Source organism: Scomber japonicus, chromosome 1 (assembly GCF_027409825.1).
Source record: "Scomber japonicus isolate fScoJap1 chromosome 1, fScoJap1.pri, whole genome shotgun sequence".
Lineage (NCBI taxonomy): Eukaryota > Metazoa > Chordata > Actinopteri > Scombriformes > Scombridae > Scomber > Scomber japonicus.
The window spans coordinates 492,662-512,671 of NC_070578.1; the positions used below are offsets into that span (position 1 = coordinate 492,662).

At 40.2% G+C, this 20,010-nt stretch overlaps 1 protein-coding gene across 1 annotated transcript in view; it reads left to right on the forward strand.

The window, feature by feature from the left end:
• Positions 1-1,427: 1,427 nt before the first annotated feature.
• adamts17 (ADAM metallopeptidase with thrombospondin type 1 motif, 17) overlaps positions 1,428-20,010 on the forward strand; it is a 160,401-nt gene continuing 141,818 nt past the window's right edge. The window contains exons 1-3 of the mRNA XM_053324532.1: positions 1,428-1,559; positions 1,952-2,316; positions 15,251-15,422. Coding sequence (XP_053180507.1) covers positions 1,502-1,559; positions 1,952-2,316; positions 15,251-15,422 — 595 coding nt within the window. The 5' untranslated portion in view covers positions 1,428-1,501. The remainder of the gene's footprint in view (positions 1,560-1,951; positions 2,317-15,250; positions 15,423-20,010) is intronic.

Below are 20,010 nucleotides of genomic sequence, written 5' to 3' on the forward strand. Positions count from 1 at the left end.
TATGAAATGTCCAATTAGCCAGTTGATGTCAGCTATCTGAAATGATAGCGGTTACATGTCAAACAATACCCTGAAGTGCTTTGTACATTTTACTGATTTACTGAACTGGCCATGCTCTTGTTGTAAAAGTTAGTCTTTAATGTAGTCAGTAATAGTGGCAAATCCAAGAGAGTTCCTAAACTGACTGCATGTGTGTTTGAGGGCCAGCCATTCTTCATCAGTGCTGGAATCATTTTCTTGGTCTGGGTTTCAGAGGAGACTTTTTGTGGTGCTGTAAATGCAGTTTTGGACCTTTTTAAACAGTCAAAATCAAAATGACTGTGAAAACACTTGATGTTTGGAATGGTTTGGCAAGGATTTAATACTGAGTTTTCTATGGTGGCCCTGAGCGTGAAAGTACAACATTTCACAAAATACAACATTTCAGGAAACAACACCATTTCACAAAACTAATGAAAATGTCTGGAAACACAGAAACATGTCATAAAACATTTCAGGAAACTGAGGTGTAAAACTCCTTCAGCTGGGCCAGATGAATCACCAGGCTCTCCACTATACTTGTTACTCAAAAACACTAAGAAGTCAAATCAGGCAATTATAGATTTACAGCATATTAGGCAGTAATATGCTAATATGTTTTGCGTTAATATCTACTGTAAAGTACATTTTTTTATGTTTCAGTTTGTCCCCTAGTGACAAATAGGTCCAGATATGTCAGCAAAGAGATTTTGGTTTGTGTCACACCTTGAATTGCTGATATAGAATAAGAAGGGACATGAATTTCTTTTGGTGAAGCTTGTGAAATGAAATATATTGAAATAAAATTCCTCATAAAACAATCTCCCATCACTGTTCATTCATCTAGCCTTAAACTGAAATAATAAGACTGTTTCCAGTAAACATATTTAACCTGAAGAGATCACAATGAGCTTGTTGTGTAAAGCTGTGTTCATGTGAAAGGGAGTCAGACACATGGCTGAAAACCTTACACAAGTGTTTCTCTTTTCATTTGATTGAATTGTGAACGGTGTCTTTTACTTTTTGTGATGGTTATTTAGTCTGTGCTTAAACTTAAGTGACTGAAATGATGTTTATCTTCCGCTGGCTCTAAAGCTTTCTGCCATGTACAAATCTTTTAAAAGCCCCGCCCCCCTCTCAAACCATTTTTCTGCTCTTTTTTTCTTTCCACTTGAAACCACGTGTAGGGTTTCAACCCCCCGACTGTAACAGGCAACTCCACTGACCAATAAGAAGGCAGGGATTTCTGCGTTGTTTTTTTGTCGGGTCATGGTTTCAATAGAACCAATCAAAACGTCAGCAGAGGCCGGTCCAAACTGTGTAGGCGTGTCCTGCTACCAAGTAAATCCATCCAGCCTGAGTTACTGCAACTTCTCCAACTTTAGGAAAAGTTGCGCAGTCCGCTGAGTGTTTTGCCTAGCGCCCCACTTCTCTTCCATTAAAAGCACCCTCTTCTTATTATTCTACCGTACTTTGCCTTATTATGAATAACAGTCATATTACCCATCTGATCCTCTCTCTTTTCTACATCGGATTGACTGGTAAGTACTGACATGGAACCCTTTACGCATGATCTCTATGCTTTGTATGTGTTTCGCTCAGATGTAGGTCAACTAAAGTCATCCGTTTCCTCAGCTGAAGAACTGAATGTTTTAGTGAAGATCGAGTTTAACACAATCGACTATGGTTTCTTCCTATATGGCAAGATTCCCTCCAGCAGAGCTTATAAAGAGTCATCTCTGTGGTAATGACTTGCACAGCGTTTCTAATAGTCGCGAGCTGCAGACTTGCAAACCACAAGTTGAGCTCTGAAATTTTACGTGGCTTTGAGTCACGGAGCATTAGCAGGCAGTTCAGTCAGTTCACCCAGTCTGGATAGGAGGCTGTTCTGGCTCATTTTGGCCGCTGTTTGATGGTCTGTCTCTTCCAACAGCCCAGACTGAAGTGGACACAGATGAAGTGGTTCCCAGGCTGCTCTCCGGACAGGAGGCGCACCTGTCCTCCGACCACACTGAGCTCACGCTGCGGCGCCGTGGTCAGCGCTCCTTGGACTCCCCGGGGGGCGGACACTCTGACCCGGATAACATCATTCTCTTACTGCCTGCTTTTGGAAGGAATCTGTACTTAAATCTGACGCGGGACAGCACGTTTCTCTCGGGGGATTTCGTGGTGGAGGAGAGGCGCAAGGACCAGAGCGCATCCATGAGCTGGTTATCCAGGAAGCAGCTCTGCTTTTACTCTGGCTCCATCCTCAACCACACGGACTCTCTGGCATCACTCAGCACCTGCGGCGGCCTGGTAAACCTATCTTCATTTGATGCACTTTTTTATATGTTTCAAGTCATTTCAAGCAGTTGAGGTCCATCTTTGGTTGGATGACAGTGAGGCAACAACTTGGCTGCAGACTTTGAATGTTGGGCAGAAGTGCTTATAAACAATATGCTTTGTCCCGTCAGAAACTCAATCAATCATTTTGATCATCTGTCATTTAAAATCACTTATTAAGAAAAAAAACCCAAATTCTCTGGTTTCAGCTTATCAGCTTGTAAATATTTTCTGGGTCTGGGTCAATATGATAGTATACCGACATTTTCTTTGGTTGTGGATTGTTGGATGGGACAAAAGAAGACATTTGGTAAAGACACTTCAGGGAAAATAAAACAGTAAAGTGGATTAAAAGCAGCTAAATATGGCCTATAACCAATTTAGCTTCACTGAACGTCAGTGAAGAGCGCCTCAGCAAGGTAACAAGTCTCACTATCTCCAAGTCTGTTGTTTTATAGCTGACCCTGACCTCCCACCTCTATGTGAGCTGAAGCATTTGTGTAATGCTTTTATGAAAAGTGAGTGTGCAGGTAGGGGTTCAGCTCTGATAGTAGAGTCTGTACCTTTATTTTCTGTATCCATAGTGACATTTTAAGCATTCAGCTGGCTCACAATGAGTGTGCAGATCATTGTCCAGCTGTGTACAGACACTGTGAGACACATGCTCGGTTAATATGGAAAAATACCACTAGCAGCTGCAGCAGTTAGTCCTGCTGCACCTTATTGTGTCCAAACCATGGAGTGTCAGGATGGAGGACTGAAGGACTCAGTAAAATTACAGATTGGATTTTCACACTTTCACACTTTCACACTTTGTTGACAGTGAGCTATAAGAAATGGAAATGATGTAAGGCACAATGTCAACCAATCTGCAACTTTGGAACACTCATGTAAATTTCAAATGTAAAAACTTAATGAAAAATCATTTTAAAGGATTAGAGTGTATTAAAGTGTATTTTAGCGAGATCATCATGCTGGAGACTGGGGTTTGTTTCCCACTGGAGCTGAAAAGATTCAAGTGTGACACTGGGTGCTGTAGACCTGGTGAATGTAAAATATAACCCTAACCCTAATCCTGTGAGGAGCAATCTTATCTTGTGTTCATGCACTTTTAAAGCATTTGCTGTTTGACTTACAATTATAATATCCTCCCTGAGTCCTACTGAATGAATTCAATATGATACCAAACTGAGCCAGTGCAGCAGTGGCTCATTGACATGTTTTTAATCATTTTTGGACAACAATAGAGATCAAGAGCAAAGAGGAATGAAATATATATCAAACTTTGATACACACAATACTTTTAGGATGAGTTCATTGTTGGTTTTGCTCTTTATATGAAATTCATTGACAATAAGACAAGACAATAATGATGATGGTACATTAGATTTAACATGATTGAAGAGAATAGTTTAATAACTACTTGGTCATGAAATTATTCTTTGTGCCTCAGTTTAAGCATTTATTCCCTCAGTACATCCAAATGCAGCACAGAAGTCTGGTATTCTTTAGTCTTTCTTTCTTTCAAAGATCTTTTTATTAGATTTTCCATGCTAACAAACAAGAGCACATTCCCACCATGAACACCCCTACCCTCCGCTGTCACTCTCTAAGCTTACATTTGTTATACCATGTTAATTGTATACGTCCAAATGTATAAAGTAAAAAACAAAGTTGACACCAGGCACTTAGAAGGAGAAAGGCATTTATGTCACAATGAGAGGTTACACAGAAGCAGCATGTCTGAGCCTGAGATATGACAAGCTAATGCTATTCTTTAGTCTATTAGATGACTGGACTAATATTCCAGCAGGTTACTTATCCCACAGCCAGGAATGCTGTATCTATGGAAGCAGCTCAGCTGTCATTTAGCCATGCTCTTGTCGACACACTGGGGACTTTCTATTCTAATCTATTGTCATGTCTTTGCTTTAAGGACTTAATTAGACAACAAAGATGAGATGTCTCCCATTATTACAGAATAGCTGTTCATGTACACAGTTCTGGAGCCTCTTGAACTGAAATATTATTACTGACACTGTGATGCAGCGTAAATGTATGAGGTGGACCTCTAAGACCTGAGTATCCATGCTATAGCTCGTAATAGAGATCACACAATCAACAGCTGAAGCCTTTCTTGGGATTCAGCAGTCATACACACACACACCCACAGGTATCCCCCCTACACACACACACACACACACACCATATATGTATATATTTAATCTTAAATCTGACTAGGTGTGTGATCAGGCTGTCTGTATCTGTCCTGACCTCACACACTCACACACTCACACACTCACACACTCACACACTCACACACTCACACACTCACACACTCACAGATTAGTGGAAACACACAGTGTGCACCAAATGTTCCTTTAACTCAAAGTTGTGATTGGTTGTGAACTAGGACAGGCTTTCACCTTTTAATTATCATTGTGTTGATTTTCATTCCCCAGACAGACAGGATGTTGTTTGTAATGTGAGTCCATGAAAAAACAGTTTCACACACTTTACCACACATGTATTATAGCTGGCCTGTTTGATTCTCATCTCCATATGGTTCAGACTGTAGTAAGAATGTCCAGAGTTGCAGTCTTTAACCTTACAAGCCATCTCAACACACACACACACACACACACACACACACACATACACACGCGCACACACACACACACACACACACACACACACACACACACACACACACACATACACACAGACACTTTTCAAACAAACATTATTTGTGTGCTATTTTTTTAAAGGGATGTTCTGCTATAAAAGGCATCATGTAGCCAGTGGCATAATCCTGCTTGTCCAGCAAAGTAGCAGTGACACCATGTACAGCCTGTGCAGGAGGGATATACCATTACTCTATAGCAACATGCTGCAGAACAGCTGGGTGTAGCCACAAGTAGCTAATACAGACAACACTTAAGCAGACCCAGCTGTGATGGTGGCTGAGGCCAGAGCAACAATACAAACTAATATGGCTTTACTCCTTGGAAACTGTAATCCATTAGATTTCAGTCCTGGTTGATTTGATGTGATTGAGTGGTTTAATACAGCAAACAATTGTTGAGCAGCCCCCCCAAAAATCACTTTGTTTTAATAACGAAAAAAATACAAGTCAAGTCAAGTGTCCTTAATAATAGTAATTAGATCCTTATGATGAGCAGGTCGGCACCTTGCATGGCTGCTGAATGTGTGTGTGAATGTGGCTTGTAGTGTAAAAGTGATCAGAAGACTAGAAAGGTGCTACTGTATATAAGCACAGTGCATTTGTATTTCATCAGTTGAATGCTGAATGATGAACAGGAAACAGTAAGTCTGATATCAGTCAACTAGTACTTTATTAACAAGAAGAAAGTCAGCAGTGAATTATGATCGTTAAACTAGTCTGGTATTCAAATGTTTCCCCTTCCAAGTTGTTAGTTGTTTAGTTGTCGGCAGTGGATGTTGGAGGTCCTGACTGCTATCTGCTCTCTCTGTCTCTGTCTCTCTCTCTCTCTGTCTGTCTCTCTCTCTCTCTGTCTCTCTCTCTCTCTCTCTGTCTCTGTCTCTCTCTGTCTCTGTCTCTCTCTCTCTCTCTCTCTGTCTCTCTCTCTCTGTCTCTCTGTCTCTGTCTCTCTGTCTCTCTCTGTCTCTCTCTGTCTCTGTCTCTCTCTCTCTCTGTCTGTCTCTCTCTCTCTGTCTCTCTGTCTCTCTGTCTCTCTCTGTCTCTGTCTCTCTCTCTCTCTGTCTGTCTCTCTCTCTCTGTCTCTCTGTCTCTCTGTCTCTCTCTCTCTCTGTCTGTCTCTGTCTCTCTGTCTCTCTGTCTCTCTCTGTCTCTGTCTCTCTCTCTCTGTCTGTCTCTCTCTCTCTCTCTCTCTCTCTCTCTCTCTCTCTCTCTCTCTCTCTCTCTCTCTCTCTCTCTCTCTCTCTCAACCCCAACGGGTCAGATGTTCTCCCACTCTGAGTCTGGTTCTGCCTGAGGTTCCTTCCTGTTAAAAGGGAGTTTTTCCCTGCTGCTCATGTGGGAATGTTGGGTCTCTTTAAATTAAATGAAAGAGTACAGTTTAGACCTGCTCTATGTGTAAAGTGCCTTGAGATGATTTTTGATTTGGTGCTATATAAATAAAGATTGATTGATTGATGGAGTGATGTATGTATCGCTAACAGTGCTGTGGAGAAGGCCTGCATGCTACTGCCTTGTGTCTTATTGTTGTTGCTTACGGTATTCTCATTGCTTGTTCATTGTGATATCACCAAGCCAAAACATCATTTAAGTCTTAAGATTCAACTCTGCATTGCAGGGACGCTGTCATGCAGCAAGCTATTCACACATCCACCCAGTACTTTTGCCACAATTAAGCTAGTGCCCAAGCCTTGTAGATTCACTATGAGGACAGCTGGTCACAAGCAATTTCACATCCTTGCAGTTGTGCTGTAGGTCCGCATGGTTGCTGTTTCTCCACTGTACACTTCTATAAATAGCATCTTAAAGCCATGTTTGTAAAACTTCCTACGTGGCATCAGATAACACTAACCTAGAGCAGCAGCATTTCAAGCTTGGCCTGATCCCAGACTTGAAAATGAGTTGAAATCGAAGTTTATTTATCCTTGTAGAGAAAGTGGGTCAGTCTAGCACCAGAGTTATTACAGTAGAGAACATCAGCATCGCATCATTTTAGGGAACAGCATCATATAATAGCTCACCATATTTGTTCAGAATTAGCACAGCACAGCTTTCTGCATGGGTGTGTTATACCACATCTCCAACTAATACCTATAAATAGTATCAGTGTCTCCATGTTTGTGGAGCTGTAGAAATGCTTTAATCCATCCTCCAGTCCACATTATGCTGGCAAACAGCATTTGTTAGCCCTGGGGCTCAGCTCGGAGCTGAATGTCTGCACAAATGCTGGAACAGATTGAGAGGTGCTCTACTTTATGGCATACCAGACTTTAGTCAGAGCTGGTATGGTCATAGTAGCTGCTCTGTGGCTGCTATCTGTGCATTGTGTTGTGTTGTGTTGTGTTGTGTATATTTCCTGTTAGTCATTGTTGTTGTTCTGAGCAATGTTTCCATTTATTTTTTCAAATACCAGTCCCAGTACCTGCTCAAAGGTCTGTGGTAGAGAGTTGGGATCAGCTTTTCCACCACAACTCTGTGCTTCCCATTCATGAAGGAATCAATACGAGCTGATTGATTTCTAAATCTCATTTTCTAAATCTGACGCTCCTATCAGCATGATGACATTATTTGTCTGTGCCTTCCAAATCTGTTAGAAATTACTGTTGATCATAGTTTCGGTTATTGTGGCATGTGTTATTTATGCTGAGTTCTGGATCTATATTTTTTATTTTTGAGACATGATTCACAGTTCAAAAAAATACTTTTTTATATTTTACTGACCCTTCATGTAGCCCCTCAATTCAGCCTCTAAGACTGTGTCTAACAGGCAGTGTAATAGGCAGTCTAGGTCTTATCTCTTTAAGCCCCCCTGGCCATGAGCCCACACTGTTCTGATTGGCCAGTTTCCAGGAAGCTTTGTAAGGGGCAGTCATATCAGAGTTTTGTGAAGTTACTGCTGATACACATCCAACATTTCCTGCTTTACTGCTTCAACTTAAAAGCTTTTAAATGACTAAATAACAGGAGACTTCTATTGTGAATAATTGACAGGAAAGTAAATGTTGATTAAATTAAAAGAGCTTCATTAGTGGTGCTAAAAACTAACACAACAACATATGGGGATATCAGTTATTATTAATAATGCAGGGAACAGCAACAGTGGTGGTGATGATGATGATGATGATGATGATGATGATGATGATGATGATGATGATGATGATTTGCAGATGTCTAACAACTAACAGGTAAAATACTAATTTGACTTTGCCCTGCTTTGTAATGGAAAACACTCACAGCATGCCAGCTCCACTCCAGTCATGACTTGGTGTGACTAGCCCCAAAACAATGCAAAAATGCCAAAATGTTAGCATAATGAGACGTGAACTCGTGTGCTGTGAGCAGGATGTGCTGTGGAGCAGATAACCATATAATGAAATCCGTCACTAGCCAATGTTGGCTCGGGCTGAAAGTAGAAAAAACTGTGTGAAACCAAGTGTTGACAGCAGTCTGAAGCTCACAGGGATCACGTCTATACATTTACCTCATTATTTGACACTTAGGCCATGTTTAATCATCTGACATTATGAGAGCAAGAACTGATCTATCATTTATTACCCTAACCCTAACCCTGCCACGATTAGTTGATTAATCAATAAGAGGATCAGCAGTGAAACTGAATCATATCATCTACTTTGGCTCAGCATACCTGGGTGCAAACAACCAAGGACTGTTGGAAGTTGGGTTTCTTTAGTCCTTTTGTGTGTTGCCTTTTGAAACATGTCAGCCAGTGAGTTTTACATTTGTTTCTTTTTCAGTGAAGGTCTATAGGGAAAATACTTGTTGGACTGCAATAGTGTGAGTGATCACGGAAAAGTGGCTGCAAGGTTGAGTGGCAGAGCTATTCAGCTCTTATAATACCTCCGTGATAAGCAGCCAGCCATGAGTATCTGCTGTCAGACTCTCCATGTCTGTGCTGGAAACACATAGAGTCTGCTTGAGCTTAGACAGTCGTGGCCCTTTTGTTAAAGTTTCTGTGTGGTGCCAGTTTTGTTTCTGAGCTAATATTAGCAGTGCATCATCAACAGTCTGTCTGGTGTGTGTGTGTGTGTGTGTGTGTGTGCATGTGGACTGTTTATAATGTTAATGTTAGCATCGTTATCCCTGTATATCTTGTGAATCTCTGATAACAGCAGAATGAGGTTAATTATTGGTCCATATTGTGTTGTGTCTACTGCATACATACATACATGTTTATTAGCATGATGTGGCGTCTCTGCTACCAGCAACTCTGTGTGAGAGGGACAAACTGATGATGCACATTTGTTTTTTGTTGGCAGCATTTCTTTTCTGTGAAATGATAAGAAACAAAAGTACTGTTAATAAAGATTGTACATTATCTGACTATTAAATACTAGTTTTTGACTGATTAGCAGTGCGTGTGTGGGTGTGTGGGGGGGTTATAGTAGGTTGTAATCTTTACTCACACACTGTGCTTATAAATAAATGTTCCATTTCACACATGGCTATTAGACACAGTGTAGAGCCCTGGATGTAGACGGTTTAGTCAAGCCTCAAAGATTCCATACACAGTTTTTTCAAAGTAAGACAATAAAATAATATTTCAATAAAATAATATTACATCTGCACCAACACTTGGGATTCATATTTCACTTGAAGTAAGTCATAACATATCCTTCCGAATAGTAACACATTCAGTATGTCATGTGTTTAGGATTGCATTGTAAGAACTAGTATGATCTTTAGGGCCACGAGTGGAGCTTTGACACTTTTTAGGCCTGAGATCTAAAGGAGTTTCACTGCCACTGTCACCATGTGCAAGAGTAGTCTTGAAAAGTGCCCTGAGATAACTTCTGTTATGATTTTGTTCTATATAAATCAAGTTTACTTGACTTGATTAGACTTACAAGAAGAAGAGAACAGTCCTGATAGTGCTGCCTCCCCAGAAGCATGCACTCTGAAGTGTTGAAGACTGCCTCCAGCACATTTTCTGTTGAACTACTGAAAATGTTTCAGTTTGTATCAAGACTCAGGAGCGGATAGCAATGACAACAACCACAGCAGTGTGCTGGTCACGGGTACACTCACTTCTGTTGTGTCTTGTGAAGTTTTCCTCACACTTTCTAAAATTCTGCCTTGTGCCCAATTTTTTTTTTTTTGACTTTATTGGCATTCATAAATATTCAGCTCTAGTATGGCTGTTATAGCAATAGCAAGTCCTCTGAGGAACTAAGATAAAGGGCATGCCGTTTTATACGTGTGGGCCATGTCAAAATAAATATTGCCTCCTGATATGATCATTTTATGTTAATCAGTCATGATTTTAGATAATAATTTGTATTTGTATAAGTACAGTAATGGATCTTTAGTATAATGGATCTTTAAAACAGAACAACAAATCCCCGGATAGTCAAAGCTCTGACAGTCCGCAGAAGACATTGTTTTACATTTTACAACATTTTTCCTGTGAGTCTGAGTGCAGTGAAGGAAATTGTGCTTGGCGTGACCATTTTAAGAATGGTAGGACAGATGCTGGAGTTTAAGACAAAGAATGTTTAATATGTATGAGAACAACTAGTTGGTCTTTGTGACTTCATGGTTTGTTTATGACTGGACTGAACTATTAATAATCCCTACTGTAATATGGAATTCTAGTGTTTTACCTGCTGATGGGCTAGTGGAATTGTTTGGAGTCACAGTAAGTCAGGAGGTTTAAGTGTTACAGTAATGCAATACTAGTTCAATATTTGTAGACAATAGGTGAGACCCTGCACAACTGGGATGAAGTCAGCCATTCCCAAATGATCCATTGTGGTCCTCTGTGGCCTTTAAGCTACAGTTTAGGTGGCCAAACTTGACATCACCAAACTAAAGTAGGACTGGAACAGAAATAATGATCCAGCAAGTCCATGATCATTGATTATAAAGGGTGATTGATTGAGATCCCTGCCAGCTTGGTAGGTGCGTTTGTGTAACAGCAGCATGGCTCAGAATGGCTGTTGGTCTAGGATGAGTTGAGTCTATAGGCAGGCCAGCATTACAAGTAGAATCTCTGGACACATATGATGGAAGGTTTTGGGTATCATTGTGCTGCTATGAAAAACGTTTAGAGAGGTTCAGCAGTGAGATTTCTTTGTGTGTCATTCCTTCATTCTCTGATCATTACTTCAGTCCAGATAGCTTGAGAAGTGAATGTGAAGCAGGTGGAAGGTTGCAGGATCCAATAGGACAGTGTGGAAATCTTTTTAGATTGTGTAGTCGCCATGTCCATGGAACTGTCATTTCCTCTAAGCTCATTAGAAAGTCTACAGCCATCAAGATGGGTGATATTTGTGGTGGCATTCTGGAGTCGCTGGCAGTCCTCAAACAGTTTACTGTGTGCTCCAAAATGTTGAGTTCTTTTAATAATTCAGCGATTTACATAGCATTTTGGACAACCATTATTATTAAGTAAGTGTTCATCCACATCCAGTCAGTCTGTGCCTTTTTTATCTGCCAGTCTGTCTGTTTTTGCTCAGTAAACATTTAAAAATGGTTTCATAATTGATTGTTGTGAATGTCAACCCACTGCCTCTGTTGATATTTTTACTTAATCTCTGGTCATGGTTATAGTCTTCAACAAAAGATGGCTGGAGGTTTCCATAACAACCATCTTTTGTCTCAGAAAACAGAAGAGAAGGCATGTTAAGGTGCTGTGAAGTGGGTTTCACAGGCATGTCAGATATAGCAGACCATGTGCCCCATATTAACAATCTATAGCGCATGGCGTGAAGTGCGTGGTGCAAGTGCCTTTGGGGCGTGTCCAGATCCACTTTTGTTATTTTAACAGCGGAAAAACGGTCAGGGTTAGGGTTAACCCTAACGGAAAAAAACCTTTAAAAAAAAAAGAAAAACTTAATTCCCCTCATTAATCATAGGCGTGTTTTGGGCGTAATGCAATAAACCAATCAGAGTGTCATCTCCCATTTCCTTTAAAAGCCAGGAGCGCTCTCACTTTGGTGGATCGCTATTATAACGATACATTTGTCAAGCAATGTGTTTCAAGAATGAAACAGGAGTTACTTTGGCTGAAAAGAAAGTTGGCTGATGAGCTTCTAACTCGACGTATCATTCATAAAAATGTAGAATATGGAGATATAACTGACCAGTGTGATGAGTGTAGAGGTGTGTGTAGTTATACTGCAGCAGTCTGGTGTCATCAGCTGATTTCATAAACAGTGAACAGCTGTGCGTAATGTCACTGTGCTCTGTGCAGCATCTCAGAGGCTTTAGATTTATCAACATATCAGTCCTACAGTATAAACAGCTGTGGATAACATACTCTGTAAGAATCACACACATTCATTAACAGATTAATACAGATGTTTTAACTACAGATGTTCAGATGCTATTCTTGTTGATAAAATCACTAAGTGGCAGTGGAGCATCTTTGCTCCAGAAGCAGACCTGGTTCTGAGACTCATTCTCCACAAAAACACCAACAACTCACTCTGTGCTGCATATTTTCACGTCTCCTCCATCAGGTCACTGTGCATACAGCTGCACCACACAGACATCATGGCACTTTGATTTCTTTTATTCATCTTTTATTTACAACTTCAGTTCTCTTCTAAATGGTTTTGTTCAGTCATGGAGTAACAGGTAAACTCAGCAGGGTTATAACTGTTGAAAGTCTGAAAACATGATCTATGTCATCTCAAAAATATGTTAAATATTGCTCAAAAACTGTTTTAATCAACCTTTCATACAGTTGTGAAGACTCCAAGGTCAGTAGTGCAAACGCTCTCTTATGCCTCAAAATAGCAACGCGCTAACAATGCACCTGACCTCATTTAATCTGTTATTTTTTACAATTCATTAAATCTGATAAATATTATGATTAACCAATATGACATGTATTTTTCATATGTTGATGTAATACTTTCTGGGGTTTGTTTGTATGTTTGTGTGCTGCTGCCTGTGCCTGTGTGTGTAACAGGCAGAGTGTAAGATCTTAATAATGTGCTCTTAAAATAACAGTGAAATATGCTCCAGTGACTTCAGACCAGGGTTTTTTTGTCACTAGCAATTGCTTTCCTGTTCCTCAAAATAGTAACGTGCCTGACCACACCTCATTTTGAGACCAACACACCTATCTAGACAACGTGGGTGCAGGGCGAGAAAATGACAACTGCAGCAATCTGAAACTAACAAAGACACATGCTTCACACCCGCCATCCGAGCACAGGATGAGGCTCCATGTGTTCTCTGCCTTCACCTGATTCATGGATGGAAGACAAAAATAAAACAAAAATCGAATGCAGAAGGTTGTTGTGTTGTATTTGATACACTATGGATTAGGGATATGCAATATGACAATAGATATCATGTGAAGCGAGAAACACGTCCACTGTTTGATATTTAGCTCGATCATTTATATTGTGACGCAAATCACACTCTTTGTGGCAGTATTTTTTATTTGGAGTCTGTCCATCTTTTATCTGGATAACATTGTTAAATTACTCTCTCAGCCCGATTTGCACAACGCACTACACATGCACGAGGAGGTTTGTCATCTTGGAAAACTATGTACGGCAACTCCACTTGGACAAACCACATTAGACTTGAATTTGACACCGCACAACACATGGCTCCATCTTGTGGAATAACAAAACCATTACAATTAAATGGAAAACCTTATTTAAACAAGAGTGGTACGAAAAAATACATTTTATACAGTTTAATTAATTTATTGAAAAGTTTAATTAAAAAAGTTCCTATGGAGAATTTAGCCACATTTTGCAGAGCTGTTCCACTTCCCTTTAAAACACATAATACAAAACACTCTCACATATTCAAATCTGTCTGTCAAACTGTCTGAACTTTACTTTGCTTTTATGAATATGATGATTATGATATTTACCCATAGTGATAATTGTCCTGTGACTGAAGACGTTTGCGCGTTCATGTGGAGGTTCACCATATTAAGGGCTGTCCCCATCTAATTAGCATGGAGTGTAAGTGGAGTGTGAAACCCTCAAATCACGAGTCTGCAACAGTGCAGGCATACGATCATCCTAACAGGAAGTGCGTATGCAACAGGAGAATGGAAGAAACAACACACAAATATAAGAGTTCTGTTTTCTATCTTGTCAGAACACATTACATCAAGAGCACACACCTCTTTCTTCACACTAACTCCACATCTCAAACAGAATTTCACAATATGTGGAGGGAAAAGATAACACAAAAGTCAGGAAAATATCACTTTTTCTCTGAGGTTGCTTGACTCGTAACAAACGGCCTACATACAAATACATTACAACAAGTCAAAGTTACCTCATATCTCATTCCCATGTTCACAGGAAACAGACATGGCAGCTCATCAGGCTACATAGTGTGAAATAGCACAACAGCTGTGCAAGCACAGTGTCTATCTGTCATCATGGTGATGGCTGCTTCCTTTTTTCGTTAGCATGGCAAGGGCATCACATAATTTGGCTATCCATTCACACCCTTTCCTTTCATTAGAAGTGCCCTCCACAGCTGTGAGTGTTACCTGATTTGGAGTTACTCTTAGTAGTGAAGTGGTAGTGGGTAGGGAGTGGTTCTTCATAAGGAGTTAGTTAAGCTGCAGACAATTCTCCAACTCTCTGCTGTACACACAAAGGGCTAAGCCCTGCCCCCGCTGTGAAAGAGGGTGCATCCCAACTAACTTAAATTGCATTCACGTTTCCTTGTGTCTTAGTCCCTGTGTCTGTATCTGCACACATATGAACTGCACTAATGCTAATAAAGGAACACAGTTATGACAGTTACTGACAGATCAGCAGTGTTTTCTCTCTCCAGCATGTTATATTATATATTATATGACCTGTTTGACAAACTCCTGATTTTAAAAAGGAATGTCCAGGAATAAAACCCAATTGATTGTTCATTTTCAGAGATGTGTTTCAAAATAATTTATTCAATTACTTGATTAATCGATGAAATACTCAATAACTAACATCAACATGTCAGGAGCATGTTTGTAGCAAAAAGCCTACCAGACACTTAGTAATTACACTCTAATTCTAACTGTGTTTTGATGATGTTGTGCTTGTGCTTGCACAGTGCAAATGCATCACGTTGCACAACATAAATAATGCTATTCTCATAACTAATACAGTGACAAAATGTAGTGCAGTTGTAATTATTTTTACTGTAAAAACTCACCATATAGTAGCTATAAAGCCATTCTACCTTTTGAAATCTTTAGTTTCATCCTCTATTTCTCTGTTTGGTGCACAGAGTGGGCTTGTCCTGATCGGGGAGGACAGCATGTTCATCCAGCCGCTGGTCGACAATGATCCATCGCAGTCGTTTTCCGGACACAAACACCGGCTGCTGCGGCACCGACGCTCTGCCAAGAGCGGCTCTGCTCCAGAAGCTGACCAGTCCAAATACTGTGGGACTGTACAAGGTGAGTGGTACGGGGGACAAGATTGGATGACATAGAGCATGGGATTATGGTCACAATGAGTTTTGCTGATGCCTATTACAATGAGATGTTTACTCCCTCGCATAAGATGGATGGGATGCACAATTCTACTTTTCAAAGTGTACAAATAATTTGGAAGTTAGAATGAAGTATGAAATGTTCAAAGATACAGTCTCTGATCCTGTTGCTGTTTTCAGTTGCAGCTATGTTTCCTCTCATTTCAATAAAGTCCACACAATTCACAGGCAGTTGACTTTTGTTTGTATTAATATATAAGCAAAGGAATAGGCAAGTCTGTGTCAATAATTGAAGAGCAAAAGATTGTTTGAGACCCAGAAAAAAATCATCATGGTAGGTTTCATCATTCAGCAAGCTCAGTAATAGCATTGTGCTCACTACGCTAATAGCTGAGATTGGGGAATTATGTGACATTATTAATAGAAATCAGACCGATCAAGAAACACGAGCAGTCAGGTGATCAGACAGGCTGGAAACAAACATTCAGGTTAGACAAACTTATTTGGAAGGGAAAAAAACCCTACTGTTCTTACTGTTCTTGTGCTTAGTTATTCTTTACATTGAGGAATTGTTTGTTTGTCTGAGTTTCACCTCCAAAAAAGTTCTTACATTCATCTAACCAATGAGTGCTTCGGTGCAGATGTGCTTGTTGCAGTGTTTTAAACTGATCAGCCAACACCTTGTTGAACTTGCGGACATGTTGTTGAACATGTCTATCTTGTTACAGTCCTGAAAATGGTTCTCACAGTTTTGAAAGTAGCACTTTGCAAGTACAAATAGGATTTTTATGCTTGAGTCTTTTTGGCAGAGAAATTGTTTCATACATGTGGGTCAAATTACACTGGATGAAACTGGTGTGTTTTAAAAATTTTTTTTTAAAGAATCTCGGGAATGTTCCTTGCGCTCACCTCAAAAACCCTGAAAAATCTTCCAAATCTCTCTGAAGTGATGTGATCACAGTGAACTGTGAGAATGACCTACTGTCTGCTTCTCCACCCTCCCGGCTGAAATTGGCCAGTTGAACATCCCAGGGAAGCATTGCTAATAAATCATAGGTTTCACAGCAGCATTTACTGCTATCTGTCATCCTTTGATGTTAATTCAGCTCCGGTGTGTTGTAAGAGAGGCTGTGTGGAATACAGATGTTTCCTTATTTAATGTGTATCTCCTTTCTGGTAAATTCTTGTTGGAACCTGCTGAGTCTCTTGCTGTTAACACTGTCAAACACAGAGTAAACCCAGCTCTGTGCTCTTTTACGTTCATAATGTGCACATTTTCCTAACCCGTGGCATCTCTTTGCCAAGCTCATAGATTTTTGTAGTTTTATAGAAATTCATAATAAGGATTTTTTTGTTAAGGCATAGCAAAGTGGGTCTCCCTTCTCTTGAACTGTGGCAGTTTTTGTAGTGTGGAACATAACTGACCACAAGATCCAGTGAAAAGTATTACAGACCAGCTCTGGAAATTGTCATGGAAAAGTTTAAATAGTTGCAGATTGAAGTTTTAGTTGTCCAAACATTTCTCTGTTGAACTATTCTGGAGACAGAACCATTCAGTGAAGCCAAAGAACCACATTGCACAGCTAGAAACCTGAATTAAAAGTGTTTACTGCAGGGCTGCTTGCTGTAGTAACCTCTCAGTAAATACCTGATTCAGACTCTTCTCTGTGGCACAACTGTCATGTCATTGGTTTGCATTGACCCCATTTCCTGGTGTTAACATTGATCTGTATCTGGAAATCATATTTGCATCAGGAAAGATGTGTTAATACAGGGCTAAATGCACACAGAACATGTTGCCACCACTTTTTGGTTGGAACTCAGTCAGATCCACCCATTCCACATGCTGAAATGCCCACCAAAAAAGCTACAGATGTGCGCTTTCTCCACAAAGGCAAAATAGGGTTAGGGTTAGTACAGCAGCATCACTTCAGGTTACTCTTGATGGACCACTACAGGGTCTCATGACCAGCTGAGCTAGCACTAGTGCTAGCAAGCTTCTGCATTAGCTCCAACTAGCTTTTGACCATTTAAAAGTACACGTGCCCTGCAACCTTGAATATTTCCCGACATTACCCAAAAAAACTGTATGTGTGATTGCAAATGTCCAAATCAGATGTGAAGTGGACTTTATTCTGCCAGGTCCTTAGTACAAAGTCCATGTAATGTGCAATGGAACCCACATGTGACTATAGCAGGTCATTTTCACAAGAATTAACAGCAAGCGAATGGGCATGCTGATGATGTTTCTGTTATGTGGCTTGCGCTGGATACATACAGTAGGCCAGTGATACTGCATTGTTTTGACTGGGCCTGTACACTCTACTGTGAAGCTAGTGCCAATGGGACTTTCTGTCTTCCTGACTTCCTTTCTCGTAAAATAATAGCCAGTTTATTTCTGGTGAAAAGCTTAAAAAAGCCAAATTGCAACTGAATTATATTGTTTGCATCATGTCACATTGCATCTCTTGCCTCCCTCACACTGTACCTAGGTGCCATCTGTCACCTAAACCACTGTATTTTCAGTGGGTGTGAACACATTTGACATGGACAATCTCATGCTGTGAAAAGGCAACTCTGGAAAATGTCTGGACCTGATGCTGGAGTCTATGAGAAAACAGCTTGTGATTGTCAATTTCTCTTGGACGTTTATAACAAAGACCTTTGCTATGAGAAATTCTGCCTGGGAGAGCTAAATCTGCTGAGTGAGCTGGTTGTACACTGTCCAGTGGGCCTAAAGGAGACCACAGCCTTTCCTGGAACTGCACCAGAGAGTAAACATTGAAAGCAGTGTGACAGAACGCCCAAGGCTAACTGTTAACCCATACAAACCAGCAGTGTCAATAATTATGCTGGGTAATTTTTGATGTCTGGACAGCAAAATGGATTATCAAGGAGAAATGATAAATCTCTGTTAAACCTCTGTTTTGTGCATTTCATGAGGGGATGACTTGTCCAGCAGCCGAACTGGTGACTCTGTACTGTGGTACTGTATCATTCTGTTTGCTGGCAGACTGTTCAAATTGCTTTCAGACTTTCTGCTCATTCACACTGTGCACAGTCATTAACCAGAGCAGCTTGACCTCGAGAACTGAGCTGCAGCCCCTAAGTTACTTAACACCACCCAAGCTAAAGACCACCAGCTCCTTTGACAACCTGTGTAAATAAATTCTTTCCATATGTTCATAACTGAGACATGCGCAATAATTGAAACCTCCTCTTTAGTAGAAAAAAAAAAAGGAAAACCAGTAGGGCTATGTGTTTTGGCCTACAGTTTACAGTTCTGTCTTTTTGTTTTCAGCCATTGTACTAAAGTTCAACAGGGTTTTTCAAATGTTTCATGACACAGTCCTAAACAGCTTCACATTATTCATTCCCATTCTGCTGGATGGTCGGATGTCTGCTGTTGCAGAAATGTGTACAGCCTTAATGAGATCATTTCTAGCAAATGGAATCATAGTGAACTATTTCTAATTCTATCAAATATATCTGACATTCATTAATACCTTTGGGTGGCCCTCCGACAATTAGAGAGTAATGAAAGCAAAGTGTTTTATGGAAGGGTGGGGTCTTCCTGCTCCACAGACACAGTTGCAGCAGTTAAACATTTGTCAAACAGACAAGAACAAAATGTATAACATTACATTGCATAACAAAGAATTAATAAATGACATTTTCCATATTTGTGTTGCCCTTGAGTCATCATAATGAGCAATAAAACATAACATGGACTTTGTTTTCAGTCTAAATCACACAGTAAACAGTATCTTTTCTCCTGAGGGAGACATTAAACCTGCTGTAACTGATGGTAATCTACTTCAACATACCTGTACACACATACATCATTGACATTTGGATGAATTCTGCTTCACATAAAGCTCCACAATATTTTTCATCAGACATTATGTTCTTAAAGGTCATATATTGTAGAAAGGGAGTTTTCCATTTCTATTTTGATTGTAAAGCAGGCCTAGGTGTGATAGAAGTACTGCTCACCCATGCACAAATGAAATACATACAGCCCATATTCAGAGACTGTGCCTTTTAAATGAGCCGTTTTGGCTTCTGTAAGGTTGTGATGTCACAACTGTACGCTCAGTATTTGCCTCTGCAGCTCACCCCTCCTTCTGAATCTCTCGCCCCTCCTGAAAGAAACAAAATATGTTTATTCATATTATTTATCTAAATTATGTGCACTCATTCCATTTCTCTGCATCCTGTTGTCTTTGATGTTTGTATTAGTTTCCCTTGTCTCCTTTGTTTTGTGTTTCACTTGAGGATGGGACTTAGCCCATACACACACACATGGAGCGGAGCACAGGAGACAGACAGCAGAAGGAAATGCAGAAAGTTTGTCATTGCACAGCCTTCCAAAGGTTGGGTAACATTATCGTCAGCGGTGGCGTTTGCAATTTCATGGTGAGTTTTACCCATAGCCCTGATTTTACGCTAGGCTACAAGCTAGGCTACCGTCACTTACCTGTGGTTGGCATGAGTGTCACTCAGAAAACAGTTCACCAATAAAATGATATCTTCACTAATGATCAAATTAT